The 22860-nt window shown below is 43.7% G+C and overlaps 1 protein-coding gene across 7 annotated transcripts in view; it reads right to left on the bottom strand.

Moving 5' to 3' along the window:
• Positions 1–1328: 1328 nt before the first annotated feature.
• LOC104139303 (2-oxoglutarate receptor 1) overlaps positions 1329–22860 on the bottom strand; it is a 50790-nt gene continuing 29258 nt past the window's right edge. For 4 of the 7 annotated variants that reach the window (XM_068928751.1, XM_068928761.1, XM_068928779.1 and 1 more), the window contains 4 exons: positions 13759–14273; positions 8169–8306; positions 5971–7728; positions 1329–2999 (listed from right to left, as the gene is read on the bottom strand). In XM_068928751.1, coding sequence (XP_068784852.1) covers positions 1997–2983 — 987 coding nt within the window. In that variant the 5' untranslated portion in view covers positions 2984–2999; positions 5971–7728; positions 8169–8306; positions 13759–14273 and the 3' untranslated portion in view covers positions 1329–1996. The remainder of the gene's footprint in view (positions 3000–5970; positions 7729–8168; positions 8307–13758; positions 14274–22860) is intronic. The other 3 variants (XM_068928769.1, XM_009667396.2, XM_068928798.1) reach the window with 1 other exon arrangement.

The following is a 22860-nucleotide window of genomic DNA, read 5'->3' as shown; positions in this document are numbered from 1 at the left end:
CTATACAGCTACTGCTGACGAGGAGTGCTCATGGCGTATGCCAGGGGTTTGTCTGGGGATGTGCTGGCTGGCACCAGCCAGGAGCATGCCCAAGGCTGCTTGAACACCATGACGAGATGGTGGGACGAGGCCAGTGTCAGGAAAGTTCCCAAAGATCACTTGTTTTAGTAGCACACACAAAGCCAGTAATGTATACTCAATCACAGGGCCCTATGGACAAAAGGGACCGCCAGAGGTCAGGTAGTTTTGTGTTAGTCTTGTTAAACCTGGCTAGGCAGCTCTTAGAGACAACCAGCGGTGGAGACTGATCCTCGCTCCTGGGCTATCCGTTCCAGTGCTTCACTACCAATCCCAATTGGAGAGTCCTTCCTAATATCTGCCCGTGAGGTTTTTAAAGCCCATTTGGTTTTTTTGAACCAAAAAAAAAAAGTTACTTTCTGAACAGATGGAAAAATGTATTCCTTCTCTCTTACATATATGAAGGTTATTGCTATGTTTCCCCATGTCTAGATTAATGTCCCCAGTTCCCTTCCTCTTCAGTGATTCCTCTGAGGGCTCTTTTCACTCTCTTCTCATCTGTGTCTTCCTTGAAGGACAGCCTCCAAAGCTGGACACAGTTCTCCTGCTGAGAGGAACGCTGAGAAGGGTATAAGGACTGCTTCACACATCTTGTACATTATATTCTTATTTCCACATCCCAGCATGGCATTTGTCTTTTCTGCAGCAGCAGACACTGCCAGCCCACTGAAATGACAGGCTCCTGTCCAACCTGCGAGTCACTGTAACCCCACATCTTTCTCTGCAAGAACTACTACCTAAGTAGTTTTTTCTCCTTCTGTGTTCGTACAGTTCATTATTTCTACCTAAATACAAAGTACCTATCACTGTCCTCTTAGCTTCCTGTCATCTATAGATATAATAATCACACTTTATTTCATCATCCAGTTTGTTAATGAAAACACTAAATAGCCCTGAACCCAGGACAGACTGGTCAAAACCCCACTCAGTGACTTCCTCTACTTTGATAGTAAGTCACTATTATCTCCCCTTTGAGCACACCTCTCTAACCAACTATAGCAGTAGACTCTCTCCTTAGCTTATACACAAAAATATTATCCCAGACAGTGTTAAAACTCTTTGTAGAGTCAAGTTATATGACATCTTCTTTTCCTTCATGTACAAGGCCTCCTAATTTATTGTAGTAGGAAATCAGATTGATTTAGGATTGTATGTCTCTGAAAAGTCCATACTGTCTGTTATTCACCAGTACTCATCTTTTGTAGACATATCGTCTGATTGTTTGTTCCACTGTTTTTTTGAGACGGACATTAATTCCTCATCCATCCCTTTTTCAGGGATGTTTGTCCTCCTCTGGTACTCCCCTCATCCTTCTCAAGGCCAGCTCTGAGATTTCGTCTTTCAGTTCTTTAAGTGCCCTATCCTGAAGTTCATCAGGTCCATCTAATCTGAAAACATCTGATTTATCTAGGTGCTTTCTAAGTATGTAATTCAGTGGTTGCAGCAGCTGTGACATTCTGCTGCATTTCACCCTACATATAATAAACCAGGCACTACATCAGTGACAACCGTGAAATCAATGGAAGTTGTTCTTGTGTCAAAACTAAGCCCTCTGAGTTTCTATAATCAACCACAAAGCCTGAAGCAAGAAGAATCCTACATTTCCCAAATATCTTTGGAAACAGGCTGATTGGGTAATTTTAAATTCCACCTTCAGGACAGCTTACAATCTTTTAATTCTCTTTTTTGTTTGTTTGTTTGTTGAAAGAGGTATATATAAACCTGCTCCTGAGACTTAGCATTTTGACAAATGCTATATTGCAGAGAGAGGGAGAAGCCAGCTGGAATTCTTGCCACCACATCAATACACTTGCCAATGTAAGAGGTTACAAGACCAAAGCAATCCCATGTTTATTTGTTGCTGCTGCAATTTTCTTGAAGGGATTCTTTCATAACTTTAATGTGATTCCTGCCTTGTTCACATCACTGTTGCTCCCAGACTGCTCCACTTACACCTTGAAAGAGAGAGGATGGCTTGCTGGAAGTTACCTCCAATCACAACGTAAAGTAATAGGTTACCACATGTGTTGAGTGCAGCTAGTGGCCTAGAGATGATATAGGCAGAGTGGATTTGCTTCTCCATGTGACAACTGACTGCACACAGTCGTAGGTCAACTCGAGCCGCCCGAAAGATGTGGAAAGGGAGGAAGCACACATAAAAGACCACCAAGAGGACGATGGCAAGTCTGCGGGCCTTCTGTTTGTAGCAAGCCTGTGTGTGAGGCCCCGTAGCTAAAGTGTAAATAATGAGCGCATAGCACAGAGTCACTGTCAACAAGGGCAAGAAGAAGGCCAGTCCAGTCAGAAGCCAGTTATACCACCTGATTGTGCTGAGATTTTCAGAGCTAGTGAGGTCGAGGCATAAGAATCTATTTTGCTCCACTTTTGAGGAGATCAAGAAGTTGACAGGACTCACAGCTGCCAGTGAGATCACCCAAACCGCAGCGCAAGCCACCACCGTCCACCATTTCTTCTGGATGTGGAAGAATTTCATAGGGTGGACAATCACCAAGTACCGGAAGATGCTGTAGCAGGTGAGGAAGAGGATACTGCTGTACAAGTTAAAATGGAAACCAAAGCGGATGAACTTGCACATGAATTCGCCAAAGATCCAGTGTTCCCCGCTGGCATAGTAGTGTATTAGAAAGGGAAGGCTGGTTAAGTAGAGCAGGTCTGTGAGGGCCAGGTTCAGCATGATGATGGTGCTGCTCTTCCAAGGTCTCATCTTGAAACTGTAAACACAAATTGCAATGACATTTCCTGGGAAGCCCACCAGAAAGATGATGCTGTACATAATCGGGAGATACAAAGTCTTCAGAATGGCTTCCACATCAGTGCAGTTGGGGAAATCACCCTCAGTGTTTTGCCAGGTGGCAAGTTTGGTTGAGTCTTCACTTGTGTTCATGCTTTTTCCTTAATGCCTAAGGAAGAGACAAATGTTTAGTGTTCACTGACAGATAAAAGCAAACGGGTTAACCCACACTGCCCTATGAAGGATTTCTTTATTGACAGAAAAACTTTCTGCTAGCCTGTGAAAACCTTCAAATAGCCAGGTCTTTCCTTGCAGCTTCCCATCAGTCACTATTAAAGTGCCTTTGTTGAATAAGAAAAGGCCTTGTTGCTTTGATGAGAACTGATCCTGATCTAGTAGCCTTTTATTCATCTCTCTGTATAGATAGATATAATTTTATTTTAAAAAATTGTTTTTCCGAGAAGGGCCGGCACAAGTACTCTTCAACAGAAATGTAATGGACTTCGAGCACCACAGTGTGTGAAGTGTGCTCCCCAGTATACAAAGTTCATCTTCTACTCTTATCAAGGATCAAGTGGAGCAGAAGGATAGATTAGTTGTGTTCTTCTATTCACTAAAAATACAAAGGGGAATGTCTTCAATGTTATTCGTTCATAAAAACTATTTATATCTTCTGCTAATTAACTGGAAAACAGTGCAGATGTTGAAATGATTTCCTATTGTTTATGATACTGGAGTTGATTGACATTTTTCTCCCTCTTTCTTGAAAACAACTGATACAGGAATATTTAATTCTTTTAATTTATTAACAAGACTAATATTGAAAGAAATAGGTTATGTTCAGGCTTATCATTAGCTGCTATATAAATTTCTGTCCCTGTAAAATTTTTAAATAGTTTTGCTTAGATAGTAGATTATTTTCTGAAACACCAGGATAAATTCATCCAACTTTGCAAAGCAGCCATTCTCGAGATGCAACATAGGACTCGAGCAGTATCCATGAAACTGGGGAAATGAAGAGTCAAATACATGCTCTGTCCAGTAGAAAATAGAGGGCCACTGAAGCTGCTGGCAAATAACTGTTACTGTTGCATCCAGTAAATGCACTTGTGTGAATGCTTTCTTTCTTTTCAAGTGGAGTAGCTGTTTTGATAGAAAAAAGGAGAACAAACCTCCAATGTAATCATTTCCTGAGGGATGCTACCTCTTATGGGACAAAGCCCTACCACAAATTACTATGGCCTGGATCTGTTAAAGTGCACCATACTGAATCATCACTTCCATTTCTTGTACGATGTTGAATTTTTTTTATGTTGCTTCTTCCTCCATTCACTTGTGAAATTTCACAGAGCCAGGTTTGCAAATTTATGTAGAACGTTTGGTTGGAATATGCTTAAAACACTTTAAAAACTGCAGCTGGAGCTTGAGGAGACATATGCTAAACATTGTCGTTTGTTTTCAAAGAGCCAAACAGGTTCAAATTCCTTTTCACGGTTGGGAATAGAGGAGGAGATGTTTTGTATAAAGTTGTATCTTGACTGCAGGTTTGCAGCATTTTCCAAGCTAGCATCCCTATCCCACCCAGCAGCACAAGGAAGACAAGAGAGCCTGGGAAATGTCAGCGGTATCTGGTATTTCACATGAAGGAGAGGGATGCAGTTTGACTAGGGCAAAGAGAGGGTGATGTGCACAGGAAAGCAGGTGAGAAGTCATGCAGTTATAGCCTCGTCCCCAAACAAACTTAAAGCCACTGGTATGGCTAATGTTTAACGAGCTAAATAGCAAAAGCTTCATCCAGCAGTAGAGGTCACATTGTGCTGTCTGCCCCTGGAAGCACCTAGCACTGTGCACACCATGGTGTTTACAGGGCACAGCCATTAAAAGAGCTGAAGTGCACATCTGGATACTGCTTCATGTGATAGGGTGCTATACTTGGTGGTTCTGCAGGACTCTCATTTTTTTGCCAGACTTTTTTCCTGCCTACCAGTGTGCTGCCACAGCAAACCTATAGGGACTGCAGAGCAATCCCTCCGATTACTGAAGAGCAGAGCAGCGGCACTCAGCCACTGCAGTCCCTAATGTCTGCCACAGTCTCTCAGTTGCTCTCAGAGCTGTTCCCTTTGCTATCGGCAGGGTATCTCATGGTATTTGCCTCCCTTCTGGGAACATGAGACTCCCTTGCAGACCAGGCCACTGCAAACCTGGTGTTGGCCAAGAAAATCTGGAGTGGAGAAAAGTGTTGGAGGAAAAGCACATGGGTTTGGGTCTCAGGTCTGAACTTCTGCCCTAGGACTATGTCTGATGTAACAGGTTACCACAGTGGCAACAGAAAGGCGACAGCAAGTCTTTGCTGTTGGCCTTGTTGTTTTGTTGTCTGAAATACAAACATAATTTAGACAAAACTTAAATCTAATTAAGCAACAGTTTGTACTGAGGCAGATTTTATCACACTAAGTAATCGGCCGTAATGAGACTTGTGCAGCCCAAGCAGAGGGCAAATGATATATGCTGTAGACATATAACGAACTTTAAATAAATTATCCAAGAGCAGAACTCATAATAAAAGGGAACTAGATTATTGAAATAGAAACCCTCTTTCAGTCTTAATGGTGGAGTCACTGCTCTATTACATGGTATGCTTTACTGTAACCAATTGATTGGAGTCACTTTAAAAAATGTTATGATTGCTTGTCTTTAATTGCAATCACGTATAAGGGAAACTTGTCTGCTCCTACATTGTGATAATTTAATTACAGCCTGCTGGAAATAAAAGCCAAATGGCTGCAGCCATGGCAAAGTAACCTAATGCCTGTAATTGGACTATATTTCACACAGATGTGTTGCTGAGTAAATTAAATAAGATTTGGCTCGCAGTGTTCGACTCTTCCACTGGCTCAGACTTAAGAAATGCAAATGATATATTTAAGGATGAAGACATGAGCCCTCCTCCCCTTACTCTTTATCATTCAGTGAGGTATCTCCATGCAAAAAGAGTATTTGGATTTAATTTGAGTACTGGATGCATCCCAGATAAGTTTAATTTGTTCTGTGCTTTCACCGTGTTTTAACCCTTTGCTCCTCTCTGTCTACTTCACCCTGCCTCCAAATCAAGACCTTTAAAAATAAAATATGCACTTTACCTGTAAATCCTTTGTGATCTCTCCTGTCCTCTTCATAGCTGGAGCCTTAAATATCCCACTCTGTTGCTTGTGAGTTTGCTTTTAAATATGACAGGTTTGTGTAGTGAGAGCGTCAGGGAAGTTAGCGGGCAGACTGCAGGAGTGCTCTGCCTCCATTCCCAGGGCTTTGCTGGGCGAAGGCAGCGCGGGCGCCGCGTCACAGGACCAGAGCAGCTCTGACCCTCCTCACCTTGGCAAGGGCTCTCTGTCAAATCCCCCCACAACAGAGGCCACGCGAGTGGCTGTCGTTCCCCTTCCTGGCCTCCACCACCAGCACGGGACATGTGGGCTTGCCCTGTGTCGCTCGCCAGATCAGCTGGGACCGCCCGCAACCTGTGTGGTTTGGCTGCGGTGGTTTGTTTTGGGTGTTTCCAGCCCTCAGCGAGGGAGGTAGAGCAGAAGTGCAGGTGCAGGCAGAAGCAGCGCTCACATCAAGAAATACTTCCACCCCTGGTGTCTGTGCATGGGATAGGAGAGGTGGGAGATGGGGGAAAGAGGAGGTGACAGCAGGGTTTTAATTGACAGCAGTTGCTCTGCAGAGAGCTTGGCAGGTGCCGGGAGAGCGGACCCAAATCCTTGCCTTCTGCTCCCTGACTGGGAGCTCCCTTGGGGGAAGCAGCTGCCTCTCCCATGGGGAAGTCCCTCGTGGAGGCACAGGGCTGAGTGCTCAGGGATGCTCGGGGGTGAGCAGGAGCCGCTCGTACATGCAGTCCTGCTCGTCTTGGGTCTGTGGGCTCTGACCCAGTGATTGCTATCCTAAACCTGTGCTCCAGAGTGGCTGCGAGCTGGAGCCTGTGCCTAAGACCATGCGCTCCTTTGCAGGTGCTGAGGGCACCCCAGCTGGAGGAGGCCTTTGCTGGAGAAAGGCGTTGCCTGACTCCACCAGACGACCTCCTGCACCAGGAACACTTTACACGGGCACTACGTGTTTGTGCTGCCCTGACCGGTCCTGAGGGTCAGAGGAACAAAAAAGCCTAGGAAGTCAACATACATGTCCTATCTGCACAGTGTTTGCAAAAATACCCAACCTCCTGTGTGACCTGGGCTGTTTTAAAGGCCCCACATATCCAGGCAATAAACTAGAAGAAAGATCAGCGCTTCCCTGACTGTAGCCAAGGGCAGCCCCTCCAGAAGGGGCTGGCAGAAGTCCCCTCTACCTTGGGAGGCTGGAGAAGGGCACATGTGCCTTCCTGGGTGCCCTGCAACAGGGCTTTTACTTTCTTGGCCTGCTGAGCTGTGAGGAACAGGGGCTTGCTCAGAGATGCCGCTCTAATTATGGCACAGGGGCAGATAATTTAAGATTATATGGAGTGACTTGACCTTTTGGTGTGTGTGCTAGCTGAGAACATGGCATTGTAGAGAATTCCTGCAGAGCCAGGATTTATGCGTTCTGCTTGATCTTCTCTCTCCCTTCTCTAAGTTTTTGATTCATGGGTAACTGCTCTGCTTACTGCCATGTTGTTTCAAAGCATTGCTTATTTTTCTGCTTTCACGCTTCTCTTTTCCCGTGAAGAAGAAAACACTTTCAAAAGCACAAGCATTCCAGATTTGTTTTTTAAAGTAAATATTTGCAAACTTATGTGAAGAGGAAGGAAAGTTATTATCTTGAGAAGGAAATGTTTAGATGAGGCTGAAAAGAACTTGAATGTTTTCCAATACTAGAAGTATCGCTCATTTGAAGCTATTATTTTCTGTCTCATGATGACAAGAGATGTGAACCTGAAAATACAAGCAATTATATACTGCATAAGGTAATGATGAAGCAGGCACAAACTATTTAGGAAATATAACTTTTAAAATGATTGCATAACTATCTTATTTCTTTATGTTTGTATGATGCTTTCAATATTTGCCATCTACACATGAATGAATTTGAACTTATTGGTCATGCATAATCTGTTCTCCTTAACTCTTTCTGGTACATATTTGGTCATATTAATCTTGAATGTGAACGTTCGGTTAGCTTTCATAAATAAATACGTTCAGAAATAAACTGACAGTGGTGAACACATCCTCGAACAAGTGTTGGTATGGGACACCATTGTTTATAGAAAGACTTGAAGACATTTTTTACCATGTAACTGGCTACTGCATAGTAATAGTTTTATTACTCTACATCATGGAAACTGTACCTTTAGCAAATTTTGTTTGTTAGTTACCTTGATTCTTTGCTCTTTGCTGGGCATATGGGGAGTCATGGAGAGACCAGGGGCCTGAAGCTGTATGTTTTCCGGACTCCCAGTGTATTCCAATACATATAGATGAAGAACTTCTTTGTTCATTTTATTTATAAATTCCTATCAATGTATAAAGGATTATGTTAGTACCAATATTTTTGCAGAAGATGCTCAACATTGACTAACAACTCCGAAAGTTAAGGAATCTTCCATATTACTAAAAGAGTTTTGTTTTAGTAGTTACCTGCCCTCACTGAGAAATATTTGTGGTTCACTTCTAGCCCAGAGTGATGTATCTCTAGCTATGTTTATGCCAGGAGTCTCCTTCCCATGGATGTAATCATGGCTATAATCAAGTCCTGTTTAAATCTACTCTTAAATGAACTAACCGACATGCATCTCTAAAGCCTTGTACATCTCTCAAGATGTGTCACAATACATCTCCTAGAACTCACTCATTCCTGAAGCTCTTTTCCAGCTTCTTGCAATTTTTCAAAATCTTTTTTTGAAATAGTAACGCTAAGCCTGAGATGAAGTATTCAAGTAATGATCCATTTTTAATATCATTTGAGTCGTAATGCTAAAATAATACCCATGTTTACTTGAAAATACCATAGCAAAGCAGATAAAATATTAAACAGTCAATAAAAAAAAAACCAAGCAAATACCAAGCAACGAAATTTCTGCATCTCTGCCAATCTGGTTGGAGCAGTAGCTCTGCATGTGCTATTGTACTCTCAGAAATCCCAGGCGTCCCCAAACTGGACGCACAAATCGGCTCTACCAGAGCTACCCGTAAGACACTGCTGAGTGCTGACGGTAACGTGTGCATTGTGCACACGTGACTCTCCTGAGCTCTAATGCAGTCCTGTAGCAACCAGGGAAACCGTTCTGCTTTTTGGGATCTCTGACCCTTGATCAGTGAACTTATAGGTATTTCTTCTGACTTTGACCTAAGCATCAGCTGAAGACTGTGGGCACTCTTTGCCTACCAGAGGAAGTGTGGAAAGGAGAGGAGAAGCTCACTGTATCCCTTTTCTCTTCAAAATCCTAGAAACAGAGAAAATCTTCCTTTTTCCCCTTCTCAGCTACCATGATGGAAAGAGTGGAATATGAATAAATCTCCTGTGCTAGAGAAACCATTGTCCAGGGTGAGAAGGGCAGAGAGAAGAGAGATTGCAATGAATGGAGTTAAAGGATCACGGAAGCTCATTCTGCTGCCGCATGAGCAACAGCTAGCAATGAATTATTCCTCCCTCTTTTAGCATATAGTGCAGGGAAGACGTGTAGCAATGCAACCTCTGTTATGCAATGTTAGTGAGAAGGGCCTTCGTAGCCCATGCCTCGTCAGAGTGTTTCTCCTGCTTTTCAGGTCTGACTATGCTGTACTATGTTGTCTTCATCTTGCTTCCAAAATATGTGTTGTTGTAAACTAGTTTAAGATGATCCAGTCATCGTACATCGCTTCCTACTGTAATGAATAAACGTGATCCTACCACTTTCTCTCCCAGCAAAATCTAGTTGTGTTTTCTCATTGAAAAGATATTTTCTTAAATAATTTAGTTACCTTGATTCTTTGCTCAAATTTAGATGTTCTTTAACATATATTTTTGTATGAATTCCACATGACCCATCATGTAATTTTCCTATATGCAGTACTGAGCCGTTTTACTCCTGTGCAAAGACTATTAGCCTTTGAAATTGCTCTGACTCTGCCATAATTTTTTTGGTCCCATGCAACTGAAGACTTCAAAGGTGCTAGCTAGTTATCTTTGCCAGGCTTCATGCTGACTGAGATGAGATTTTCAAAAGCATTATGGGCAATTCAGCATCAAGAGGGGTTGGATACTAATTGCCCTTGATTCCTTCAATAAATCTCTTTGTCCGACCCCACTGGCTGCATGCTTCCCTCCTCCTGTGTTGCTCTCCTCTCTTGTTCTAACAGAGAGTTTCTGTATTTGTAATAGAGACAATTTAAGGGACTGCCACTGAAATGTATTCAATGATTGGTTCATCAAATACATGTATTTTCAATCACACCTACAGTTTTCCTCTGGGAAAAAAATTTCCCTTTCCTTAGACTGTGTAAAATTCCCAGATTGCCGCTGTCCTAAAAGAGTTCTGCTACAGACTATTGCTTGGTAATTTTGCCACTATAAAGCCACCCCACTCATTCTTCTGCCCACTTATTTCTCTTTCCTGCACTGAGGACTGACTTCCTGCACTCAGTGAAAAACTCAGCCTGCTAAAATGTGATGCTAATACCTCCATTTTTTTGTTAGTGCAAAATGTTACTCCCCCAGGGGAGTAATGGTGTGCTTGCAGGAGCTCGCAGAGTAGACGGATGCCCACTGGATGAATGCACACCCTTCCCGTGCATGACAGCCTGGTAAGTCATATGTGTATATTCCAGAGATGTATGTTTGTTTGTAAGTTGTTTTCCTACATGTTTTCTAAGTGTTCATTGGAGTGAAAAAAAAAAAAATCGAAGAAGCCCAAAAATACCTGTGGAATCTTGTACAACAGGATCTGAAATCTTTGCTACGTTTAGTATGTTATTTGTAACACTTCTTTTTTTTCAGTTCAATAGGATTGTAGTGCTAGGACAAATTAGGCAAGTGGTGCTAATCATATATTTCAGGGTTGGGTTATGACACACTTGGGGGCTGACTGTCCGTATCTTAACTGCAAGTTCATTCCTTTTAGTTTTATTTTCTGTTTTCATTTCAGCCTTGAGGAGTCTGGCATTTTTTAACTCTGTCTCTGATGTGGTATGGTGAAAATTCTTCTTTTTCCTTGTTTGTACTACACACTGCTGAGGATTCCTCTCATCTTTCATGACACGTGTTCTTCCAAGGGTGTGTATTACTGACAGATCTCTTTCTGTAACTTAGCTGAGTTCTTGAAAGCTATTTCGTCATACTCTTCCCTTTTACTGGGTTTTTCGTGTGTGTTATTCAGATGTCCGGTTCCTTGTAGCTAGGGATGAGCCCTGCTGCTTTCCTTAGCTGCAGAGGTGCTTCTGTTTAGGCACAGTAAGTGCAGTGCACGTGTGCAGGGACACAGCAGGTGGCCAGCAGAGGGGCAGGGAACTGAAGCATGGTACTAGCTGGCAATTGAGGCAAAACCAAGCAAAAAGCTACATTTGAGGTCTGATAAAAGCTAAAAGCAGGGATCAGCTTTGCTCTTATACCCCCTGGCTAGTAGACAAGAAAAAACTCTCGCATATGACATATTTGTCTAGCACAGACTCTAGCTGCCCATACATTGAGCCTGTACAGCAGAAGAGCAAATATTGGTACAGACCTAGAGATGATGGTTACCTTTTGTCAAACATTTTTGTAGTTCTGCACAGCGTGTGAGCCTGCTGCTGGTGCGAGCATGTTCTTCCCCTTGTATGCTTGCCTTGCCCAAGGACATGCGGCTGAGGTTCACAAGAGCCTCGGCTTTCCTCCAGCTTGTCACTCTGTTGCTGCCTTTTTGCAGCTAAAAACTGGAAATGTCCAGTTCAACTTTGTGGGCACAGTAAGCAAATAGAAACTTTTTCCCCATAAGCAGTCAGGCAGTGGAGCGGGCTGACCTGAAACACTGCAGACTCCATCCTTGGAGATTTTCAAGACCTGACTGGATCAAGCCCTGAGCAACCTGGTCTGACCTCAGAGCTGACCCTGCTCCGAGCAGCGAGTTGGATTAGAGACTTCCTGAGGTCCCCTCCAACCTGAACGATCCTAGGATCTGATGATCCTATGAAATTTACAAACTGTAAAAATCGAGGGTAAGACCAAAAATCTAGCATTTCAAGACCAAAAAGTAGCCAAGTATCCTACTGCTTGGTCAATCCCTTCCCACCACTAGACAGTCATGTTTACCAACAAATTCCAGTCCAACATGTCCAGTCCAGTTGGTAATTCCATTACCAACAATGTCCAGTCTCTGCTTCCCAGGAGTCTTGAAGTTGTTAGCTGAAATACCTTAACTTTCCTATTTTCTGTTTTATTAATCCACAAGGTAGCCCAGTCCTTTATATTCCTTTTTAATGTTTAGGATTTGGACATGGAAGTACGGCTGTGTGCCTCCTTGGCTACACAGGGTATTCGCATGCAGAAAGCAGCCTGGATTTAAATAGAAATTTGTGTCATGAAATTACTCATTTGAGTTGTGGCATGAAATTTTTAGCTTAATTTCTGGTAAAGAGAAATTGTCAGGCTTCTGTTTATGAAGAATGCTTTCTTTCGGGTCTGAACTGTGATGTTTTATTGTGGAACAAGTCTAGGATCACACAAAAGGCCTGGCAGGGAAGATTTAGTCACCTTTGAGATTTGAATTCACAAGTTAGGTAGTAACTTGCCTTCAATATTAAAATGCCTCACCACTCAAATTATGTATCTGGTTGACTTTGAATTCACAACCTAGATTATCACCCCATGTAGACTCCTCCTTAAAATGAATAATGACTGGGTAGGCTAATTATATATCTCAGTTCTGGAGAGTTTCTACCTTATTTATTCATTGATTTTGAGCTGCTAGTGCTACCACTTTATTGATACATGCCCTAACTTTGGTACTAAGGGCTCTGCATTTCATTTTTGTTCACCTAAAAGCTTGGGTAATTTATTAATTTTATACAAATATGGTATCTCATTCCTTTTAATTAACATTGTAAGCCAAAGACCTTAGAGCAGAAATGTGTAGAGTCTACCAGCACACCTGTCTTTACAAACTGGGACACAGTCAGCCCGCCAACCAACTATATAGCTGCTGTTTGTGCTGAACAGTAGATGTCGCTCTTGCCTAACGTATAAAATTTTGTTTTTCCTTCACTGAACAATGGATCCTTTATGTAAGTGTGAAAAAAGAGAAACTACTGGTCATAATTGCTACTGCCTGAAAACTTTATTTTCAGGTAAAACATGCCTACGCAAAGAATCATATTATTTATGTTCCGCTCCAGCCTTGTCCTGAATCCTTGTAGAAAGGTGCATTTCTTGTTTCGGTACAGAAAATTTTTCGGCATGCAATTTTGGGTGCATGTTAGGAGAAAGCTGAGTTATGCAGTACCGCCCATCTTGTCCAAAATTTGCCATTTCGATACATAAGCCATTGGGAAATGAATAGGAAATTCAGGTGGCGAGGGGCTGAAGGAGAATTTCTATTGGCTTGGCCATGCATGTTACATGTAAATGCACAGGAGCCTGAACATTAATGGAGCAAACCAAAACTGCTTCACCAGCTGTGATAGTATAATATCAATTAATTAAAAAAAAAAAAAAAAAGCCTGCCAGCCTGGGCAGCACCGGCAAATTCTGCTTTCCTCCCTACTTAAAACCATCAGACCTCATCCGGCAGCTGTGTAACTACCTCACAGCAGTTATCTCCAAAGCACCGAGGACTGCAGCCTTAAAAAGGCTGTAGAGAAATTCATCCTACAATTGTGTGTAGGACTTATTTCACTTCTTTAGAGTCTTCCTGAGTAACTTGGGAGGCTGGACCAATGCCCAGACAGGGGTAAAATGCCCGCAAAATTGCAACCACCAAGACAAGATGTTTTTTCCTACTTGGTTATCTCACTCACCTGCTCTCTTGCTTGCCCCCAGTGCTATGTTCGCAAGGTCTCAACGTCCCTTCCCACCAGGGAGGTCACTGCTGGCCCAGGAAGCTTGGGTAGAAAGTTGGATGGGTTCCTGCTGTGCTGCTCCTTACCTAGTCTCAGGCATTAGTGACTACGGTCCCTGGGTGTCCCCCAGGACTCATCTCCATGCAGCTCTCTGATATCCTGGGTCTTCTCCCACTTCCCAGATCTTTCCTGCAGACAAGATCTTCACCTTCTTCTTTCTGGTCCCCCTTCTTCTTTCCAAGACCACCTCTTCTTTTGGGAATCCTTTTCTTCGGCACCTCGAGCCCCTAGTTTTCCAAATCTAAAGAGTCCACATGCAGAAGCACAAGCATAATTGGACTCTTAATTGTTGGATTCATCTCATGTTGCTTTATGAATTGGAGGATTCGGGAGGATTGGAGGTGTTTAGTCCAGGTGTTATGAAAACTCACAACGAGCACGTACCGATTGCAGAAGCAAGTAGCAGGCTTTTCCTGGAGAATTCAGAAGTTCAGGTTCAGAAATTTGCCCCCCACACACATACAGCCTAGTATCTGCCACCTGCTAGAATTTGGAATTTAAGCTTTTCACCTGCAACAGAAGCAAATACTTTTCTGAGTATCTTCTACAAACCTTAGCATATTTGAATTATGAAGCATACTGACTACAGTTCTAGGTTTTTCATTATGCCTGACATGTTACACATAAAAACTCAGATTAACTGATTTTGATCAAAGATTTGATACCATGTTTGCTATGTTTTCAGGCCTTGCCACTAGGTGGAAATGTCTTCACCCTTTAAAAAAACCTACAACCCCCTGTCAGAGGCATAGACTTAAAGATGAATTATTTCTGAAAGGTTTATGCATTTTTCTGGGGGGATCAGAAAAATTATGGCTGCTCCGAAGTAATTTGATTATCAGCTCACTGCACAGCCACACGCCTGTCAGGCAAACAAAAGCTGCTGGAGACTTATGCTGGCCTCGCTCTTTACTGTGAGCAGAAGTTTGATAGGACAGGAAAATTGGGCTTTGTAAACATATTTTGAATCAAATATGCGATTATAAAACATCGCCTAGGGTGTTCTTTTTTTGTATTTCATATTTTGTGAAATAGAAGTATTACATAGGACTGTAATGCCTCTATAAACACCATGCAGAAGCTACACATACGTTTACTGCAGCCAAGGGCAATATTCCTGAACTTTGTGTGCTCATTTTTAGGATATTAATAGGCAGCCTAAAGCAACTCTTCAGCAACACAGACTATTGCAAACACCTCAGCCTTGTCATCTGCTGTCTGCAATGACTTCCCATTCAACAGCCATGAGAATATCCATCCTTATCTTCAGGATGTTTCAGTGAGACTTTATCCTCAAAAGTTGAACAAGTGAAGGGTTAAGGACCATGGCCTCTCCTGCGAGGAGAAAGGACGCTGTGAGCACTCTGTTATGAAAGTAACTCTTCATGACGGTAAATCCTGCAAGGTCCTGCAGGCTGGGCAAGACCCCAGGATTAGCTCACTGAAGACTCACTCCGCCTCACAACCTTAGTTGTCACTGGTCAGAACAGCTGCTGGTATTGCCATCTCCATCCCAAAAGAGGCACCCCTTTTTTTTTCATTTTGCCTTCAGCACTAAGCACAGAAACTAGAGCAAACATCATGAAAATAAACCCTAATGAAACGTGTTGTAGAAACTTCCTAAAAGGATCATTCCCTTTGATAGAAAAAGGCAGAAAAATCTTCATATAACAAATGGCCTTCATGCCACTCAAGGAGCATTCAGACACTATGGTGTTGTCTATGATGACATAAGAGAACTTAATGGAATATAATCTTTGCAATAATTGTGGTGCATTTCTTCTTTAAATCTCACATTGTTTCTAGTCCTTCTTAAGACCCGAGGTCCTGAAATCAAGAGATTACAAGATCATGAATTCCAGTGTGAAAAAAAAACACTCAAACACATCTTAATCCTCTTCTCTTTTTCACGGATAGAGTGCACACTCAACAAGACAATAAGAAGGACCAAAGTGTGTTGTACTGTGAAACTCTCAGCTAATTATGCTGCAGCATCTGACTTGGGATTTTGATCAAGACAAACAAAAGAAAGAAAATGCCACACTGTATTACCAAAAGTCTCAGAAAAAAGCTGACCTGTTCCTGCTAGCTTTTAGCCAATGATAGCACAGTTGCCCACTCTGAGGAAGACTTCTATTAGTCTGAACTGAAACTACATTACTCAGGACAGACCCTAATCCACAGTGTGTGGGATTTTCTCAGGTTGGCTGTTGTCAGTGTTTCCTGTGGTATGGCTTCCACTTTGTTAGGAATCTTTGGGACAGTGAGCAAAACGATTTTAGTTGCTCACCTCAGAGATCTGGATGGTCACCTACGAAAAGGGATAACTGACTCTCGTCCTTGCTCCAGTGAATATTCAAGGTCAAGTGCTGTTAACAAGAGGGTTTGAGTAACAGGTTGGGTAAAGTATGCTCCTGAGGAGCAGGATGTTCAGGTTTAAAACCCCACAGGCCATACCAGAAGTTAAAGCTAGCTTTCCCACTGCCCAAGTGAGTTCTGTTGCTTGCTGGCCATCAGGTCAGGGAATGGCAAAAACTTTTCTGGCAGTTTTATGAATAGAGATATCTCCCCATTCCACCCCCTGCCCCAATTTCAGTCGAAAGAATGTGGCAAACTTGTTATTGGTTTGGGGAGAAACAAGCCCACCATTTAGGCTGCATAGCATCCGAGAAGATGAGCAAGAGATTGACATGGTATTCTCAGAGACCGTGCAGCTCCCGGAGTCTCCACTCCCCACTGCAGTGGAGTTGCCAGAGGGCTCTGTACCGTGTGAAACAGTACATCATAACACTGTGGAAGAAGGCTGGAAACTGGTCACTTCTCATAGAAGTAGAAAGGTTCTTGCTCCTCCTCAAGACTTGCCTTTGAAGAACATGTTTAGTGCCCTCCAGGCTGAGGAGGAGCTGGGCATGGCTCCAAGGGAAGCTACTGGCTTGACAGACCCCGTGCCATACAGGAACACCCAGAAGAAGCGGCGAGTGATTGTTGTGGGTGACTTCCTGCTACAGCGGACAGAGACACCTATCTGCCAACCTGACCTCTTCTCTAGAGAGGTTTGCTGCTGCCGGGGTCTCAAATAAGAGATGTCGTGGAAAGACTGCCAAGGCTTGTCCATGCATTGAACGACTATCCTCTGCCGCTCTTCCATGTGAGCACTAATGACACCAAGGGCAAACTGGAAACCATCAAACAGGATTTCAGAGCTCTGGGGATGGTGGTCAACAATCTGGGAGCCCAGGTCATTTTCTCCTCAATCCTGCCTGTGAGGGGGAAGGACGGGAGGAGGAGTAGATGGATTTTCCAAGCTAACAACTGGCTGCGCCGCTGGTGTTGGCAGCAGGCTTTTGGTTTCTATGACCATGGGAACCTGTCTAAAGATCAACAACTGATGGAGAGAGAGAGATGGGATCCACCTCACCAAGCGGGGCACGCGTGCCTGTCTTTGCCAACAGGTTGACCAGCCTGGTAAGGAGGGCTTTAAACTAGGAGAGATGAGGGAAGGGGAGTGTTATAGAGACAGTGTAGTCAGTAAAACACTGCTCAAGTCAGGATGCCAGGGGAGACAGCATGGAACATGGCAATGGAGGATCCTCTTGCACCTCTCTTGAGAAGCCTGCATGCTCAATTACCTCTCTGAAATGCCTGTACAGCAATGCGCGCAGCATGGGGAATAAGCAGGAAGAATTAGAGATCTGTGTGCAGTCACAGGGCCATGATCTCATTGCAGTTACAGAGACATGGTGGGGTAGCTCACATGACTGGAATGCTGTCATGGATGGCTACGTGCTTTTTAGGAAAGACAGGCCAGGAAGGCGAGGTTGCTCTTTATGTGAAGGAGCAACTGGAATGTATGGAGCTCTGCCTAGGGGTGGATGAAGAGCAACTTGAGAGCTTATGGGTAAGGATGAAAGGGCAGGGTAACATGGGTGACACTGTTGTGGGGGTTTACTACAGGCCACCTGATCAGGAAGAAGTCGTCAATAAGGCCTTCTACCGACAGCTGGAAGTAGCCTCACAATCACAAGACCTGGTTCTCCTGGGGGACTTCAACCACCCTGACATCTGCTGGGAAGAGAGCACAGCTAGGCACAAAGGATCCAGGAGGTTCCTGCAGAGCACTGATGATAGCTTCTTGACACAGGTGGTGGAGACGGCAATGAGGAGAGGTGTGCTGCTAGACCTTGTACTAACAAACACAGAAGGTCTGGTTGGAGATGTGAAGGTTGGGGGCAGCCTTGGCAGGATCCTGCGAGGAGGGAGCAGGGCAATAAGTAAGATTGTAACCCTGGACTTGAGGAGAGCTAACTTTGGCCTCTTCAGGCACCTGCTTGGAGGAATCTCATGGGGTAGGGGGGAAGGAAGGGGGGTCCAGGAGAGCTGGTTAATATTCAAGCATTACTTCCTCCAGGCTCAAGATGGGTGCATCCCTATGAGCAAGAAGTCCAGCAAAGTGGGCAGGAGACCTGCATGGATGAGCAAGGAACTCCTGGCAAAACTCCAACAGGAGAAGGAAGTACACAAAATGTGGAAAAGGGGACAGGCCACTTGGGAGGAATACAGGGACATTGTCGGAGTCTGCAGGGATGCAACAAGGAAGGCTAAGGCCCATTTGGAATTAAATCTGGCAAGGGATGTCAAGGACAACAAGAAAGGCTTCTACAAATACATCAATATCAAAAGGGAGACTAGGGAAAATGTGGGCCTGCTGCTGAATGGGGTGGATGCCTTGGTAACAAAGGATACAGAGAAGGCAGAGATGCTGAATACCTTCTTTGCTTCAGTCTTTCCTGCTAAGGCCAGCCCTCAGGAATTCCATACCCTGGAGACAAGAGAGGAAGTCTGCAGAAAGGAAGACTCTCCCTTGGTTGAGGAGGATCGGGTTAGAGACCATTTGTGCAAACCTGACATCCACAGATCCATGGGCCCTGATGGGATGCACCCACAACCAATGGGCATGCTTGATCAATCTGACAGCCTTCTATGATGGAGTGACTGCCTGGGCAGATGAGGGCAGAGCAGTGGATGTTGTCTCCCTGGACTTCAGCAAGGCTTTGGACACTGTCTCCCATCACATCCTCCTAGGTAAGCTCAGGAAGTGTGGGTCGGATGAGTGGACAGTGAGGTGGATTGAGAACTGGCTGGATGGCAGAGCTCAGAGGGTTGTGGTCAGTGGCGCACAGTTTAGTTGGAGGCCTGCAGCTAGCAGTATCCCCCGGGGGTCAGTCCTGGGTCCAGTCTTGTTCAATGTATTCATCAGTGACCTGGAGGAAGGCACAGAGTGCACCCTCAGCAAGTTTGCTGATGATACTAAACTGGGGGGAGTGGCTGACACACCAGAAGACTGTGCTGCCCTTCAGAGGGACCTGGACAGGCTGGAGAGCTGGGCAGAGAGGAACCTCAGGAAGTTCAACAAGGCAAGTGCAGGGTCCTGCACGTAGGGAGGAATAATCCCATGCAGCAGTACAGGCTGGGGGTTGACCTGCTGGAAAGCAGCTCTGCGGAGAAGGACCTGGGAGTGCTGGTGGACAAGTCAAGCATGAGCCAGCAGCGTGCCCTTGTGGCCAAGAAGGCCAATGGTCTCCTGAGGTGCACTAGGCAGAGTGTTGCCAGCAGGTGGAGGGAGGTGATCCTGCCCCTCTCCTCAGCCCTGGGGAGGCCTCACCTGGAGTACTGTGTCCAGTTCTGGGCTCCCCAGTGCAAGAGAGACATGGCACTCCTGGAGAGAGTCCAGCGGAGGGCTACTAAGGTGATTAAGAGACTGGAGCATCTCTCCTGTGAAGAAAGGCTGCGAGAGCTGGGCCTGCTTAGCCTGGAGAAGAGAAGACTGAGAGGTGATCTGATCAATGTGTACAAATATCTGAAGGGAGGGTGTCGAGAGGATGAGGCCAGACTCTTCTCCGTGGTGCCCAGTGACAGGACAAGAGGCAACAGGCACAAACTGAAGCACAGGAAGTTCCACCTGAACATGAGGAAAAGCTTCTTTATATAGGTGGTGGAGACAGCAACTGACTTTATAGTTTAATTCCTTTCTTGTACTGTGTGAGCTTTGTATGTCATGTTTTAAAATAATTCTCAGTGAACTTCTTAAACTTATTCTTCTTAAACTTATTTTCAAGGTGAAAGCAGTTTTTACCAAAAATACATTGTCAGCTGTTTTTAATCACTAACCTTGTTTACCTGACTCTAGTCTACATGGAAAGCATTGAAAACTTATCACTAAGGTAGTTATGCTGGCAAACTGTCCTGGTGCATTCTGGAATTTTTGCTTGCATAGAAAAAAAAATACTACAAATTTCACCTGAGGCTTCTAGTATTTTACAAATAATTTATCCGTTAAAAACTTAGTCTAAAGTCTCAAAGAAGAAAATCAAAGGCAGCGTTAATGCTATACCAGGGATTTCCTGAAGTGAGATAAGCACTGAGATGACTGTTAAGCCTGGGAATAGAACCGCAATGTAGTGAGTTACCCACATACAGAGTCAAGGGGGAGAAAAGCTTGCTTTGTCAGATGATACGCCTAGCATGTGATTAAATACTGTATCATAGCAAAAGTCAAGTAGCTGCCAAGGGCACTCATTTGTTTCCCCCTGCAGTCACAAGCAAGTGACTTGGCACAAGTTAAAACGCAGAGCATATATTATGCAGTTTATAGGCTATTCTGACCTTCATAGGATGACTTGTCGGTAGACATTTCCGAGGCCTGAGCAGCTAAGACCAACCCAACACCAGAAATATTTACCAGTGTCATGCTGCTATGGGACACAATACTTTTAAACAAAATCTTTGTTTAGACTAACCCTTCTAGTTGCAAGTGTAGAGCAAAAGACTGGCACCGCCAGCACCCCTTGCTTTGTACAGAAAACTGGAATAAGTCACAATAGCAGTCCAGTCTAATCTGGGAAATCACCAAGGATGAGGGATCCACCGCCTCTCCAGACAACCTGTGCTTAACCATTTTCATGGGGGAGTTACTGCTTTGGCTGCTCACTCAGCATTTTATGTTGTTTTGTTTTCATTCACAATTTAAATTTTAAGAGCTTCCTTATGATGGCAGCATTTGTTATCTTATTTGTATGTTAAGCCAATACATGTCATAGTCTTCCACCTTGACATTTGTTTGCTTTTAACACATCCGGCATAATCCTTGCAGTTTATATGGCCTAGGTGAAGGTTATTACCTTGTGAGCAAGAAGCAAACATGAATGATCATTTTGGTATTTGTATGAGCTGTAGCTGGGCTTGCTTTACTTTCCTGTGATGTTTAATCGCAAACACAAATGGCACTGCTGTGTCATTTCCATCTTCTGTGCACAGTGCAAGACTTGTGTACAATTCAAAGCAAGAAAAAAATCCATTTATGCAATCACTTTCTGTGGTTACAGTCTTGCTAATGGAGAAGAAACTGCTGTTAACACACAAATTCCCACATTAGTAATAACAGAAGTATAAAAATAAAGATGACAGTTTCATGGAGATTTGTTTGAACAATATGTTTTTCTTTTAACCAGTTATTGTGCTGCATTACTAATGGTTTTCAACAGCCTGAAATGGAGCTGCTGAAAACCTTATGAAGTTTGCAAACTTCTTATGTTTTAGGCCACTGGTTAGGCACTTAAATGGTTCTTCTGAGCTTTCAGAGCTGCAATAAATGCTCTAAATCCTGGAACTAAGTCCTCTTTCTCATATCAACCACCAAACTTCCGTTGTCAGTCTCAATCTTTTCCATATACAAATTAGCTTTTCTGAACAAAAAATAATTCGTCTATTACCAAAGGATAATGCTGTCACTAGATGAGACTTAATTTTATAGTTGCTATAGACATTATAATTAGTCTTCACTCTGGTTTATGCCTATTTTCTTGGGAAAGTCTTTGGCTTACAGTAAAGGCTGTGCAAAGGAAAGCACTGCAGAGTAATCAAACAAATGACCTAATACAATCTTCTTTCTTCACAAAGATCATCTGAAGATTCAAGTTTCCTTGAAGAAGTTTACTATGCATTTATAGATTTAATATTAAGGGCATCCAGAAGGATACGATAACACTGAAATGAAAAAGTAATCTGTCACAGAGAAACCCAAAGCTGGGTGCCTGGGGAAAGCTAATAGTAAGACATTTAAAACATATATATATAGTATATATTTACAATGTAGACATATAAGTCTGGGTTCTTTTATTACTCCTTTTGCTTCTATTGCTTCTTTTATCACTACTGAAAGAAATTCAAGGATCTTGACAAGATGATCAGGGCATCACAATAACCCATGCAGCATTTCTCTTATGTTATGCTTTCTTGCTCTTGAACCATGCTACTAATTCCTTGATACTGTTCCTTGAACAGCAAAGCCAGCTGTTCGTTTGTGTAACAGGAATGGCACAAAAATAGCCATTCTGCTCAACACTTCCAGCCACATCCATCTCCATAACAGGCATTGCCATCTACATGTGATGCCTCTCCATAAAATTACTGCATGATGTGATGGCCAGCACTCAAAATAGTGTTTGAGCCATGGCTGCCCAAGATAAACCTCATTAGTCATTGGTCCCCTGCCTGCAGGCTAGCCAAGTTTTTGGTGTGATGAGGACAGAGCTATTGTCAAGGGGGAGAGGAGGTTGGTGCTGGAAGCTGGCTCACTCCTTCCTTCCCCTACCTTTTGTAGCTGTCACAGCCTTTTTTCGCCTGAACCCTCAAGCAACGACATTCATCTCTGCAGCTGGCAGGCAACGCAGCCTGGCCCCAAGCGCACCTCCCTGCCCACTCCCCATGGCTGTACACGCAAATACTGAAATGCATCTGGTTCCCCCACGCCTTCTTGCATCCCTGGTAAGCACAAATCCTGGCTTCTTCCAGGAACCTTCATTTTCTACTTGCAGTAGCTATTTTGCACCAGCAGCAATGTTGGTCAAAAAGGTAATGTGTTAGAAGACTGTTTCCACTGGGGAAAGATCACATAACTGAACTATTTGTATCTACTGCTACGTCTTGCTTTCTCTGGTTCTC

The sequence above is a fragment of the Struthio camelus genome, chromosome 1, assembly GCF_040807025.1.
Source record: "Struthio camelus isolate bStrCam1 chromosome 1, bStrCam1.hap1, whole genome shotgun sequence".
NCBI lineage: Eukaryota > Metazoa > Chordata > Aves > Struthioniformes > Struthionidae > Struthio > Struthio camelus.
Note: the sequence above shows the minus strand (reverse complement) of the source record. Positions and strands in the feature narration are given on the sequence as shown.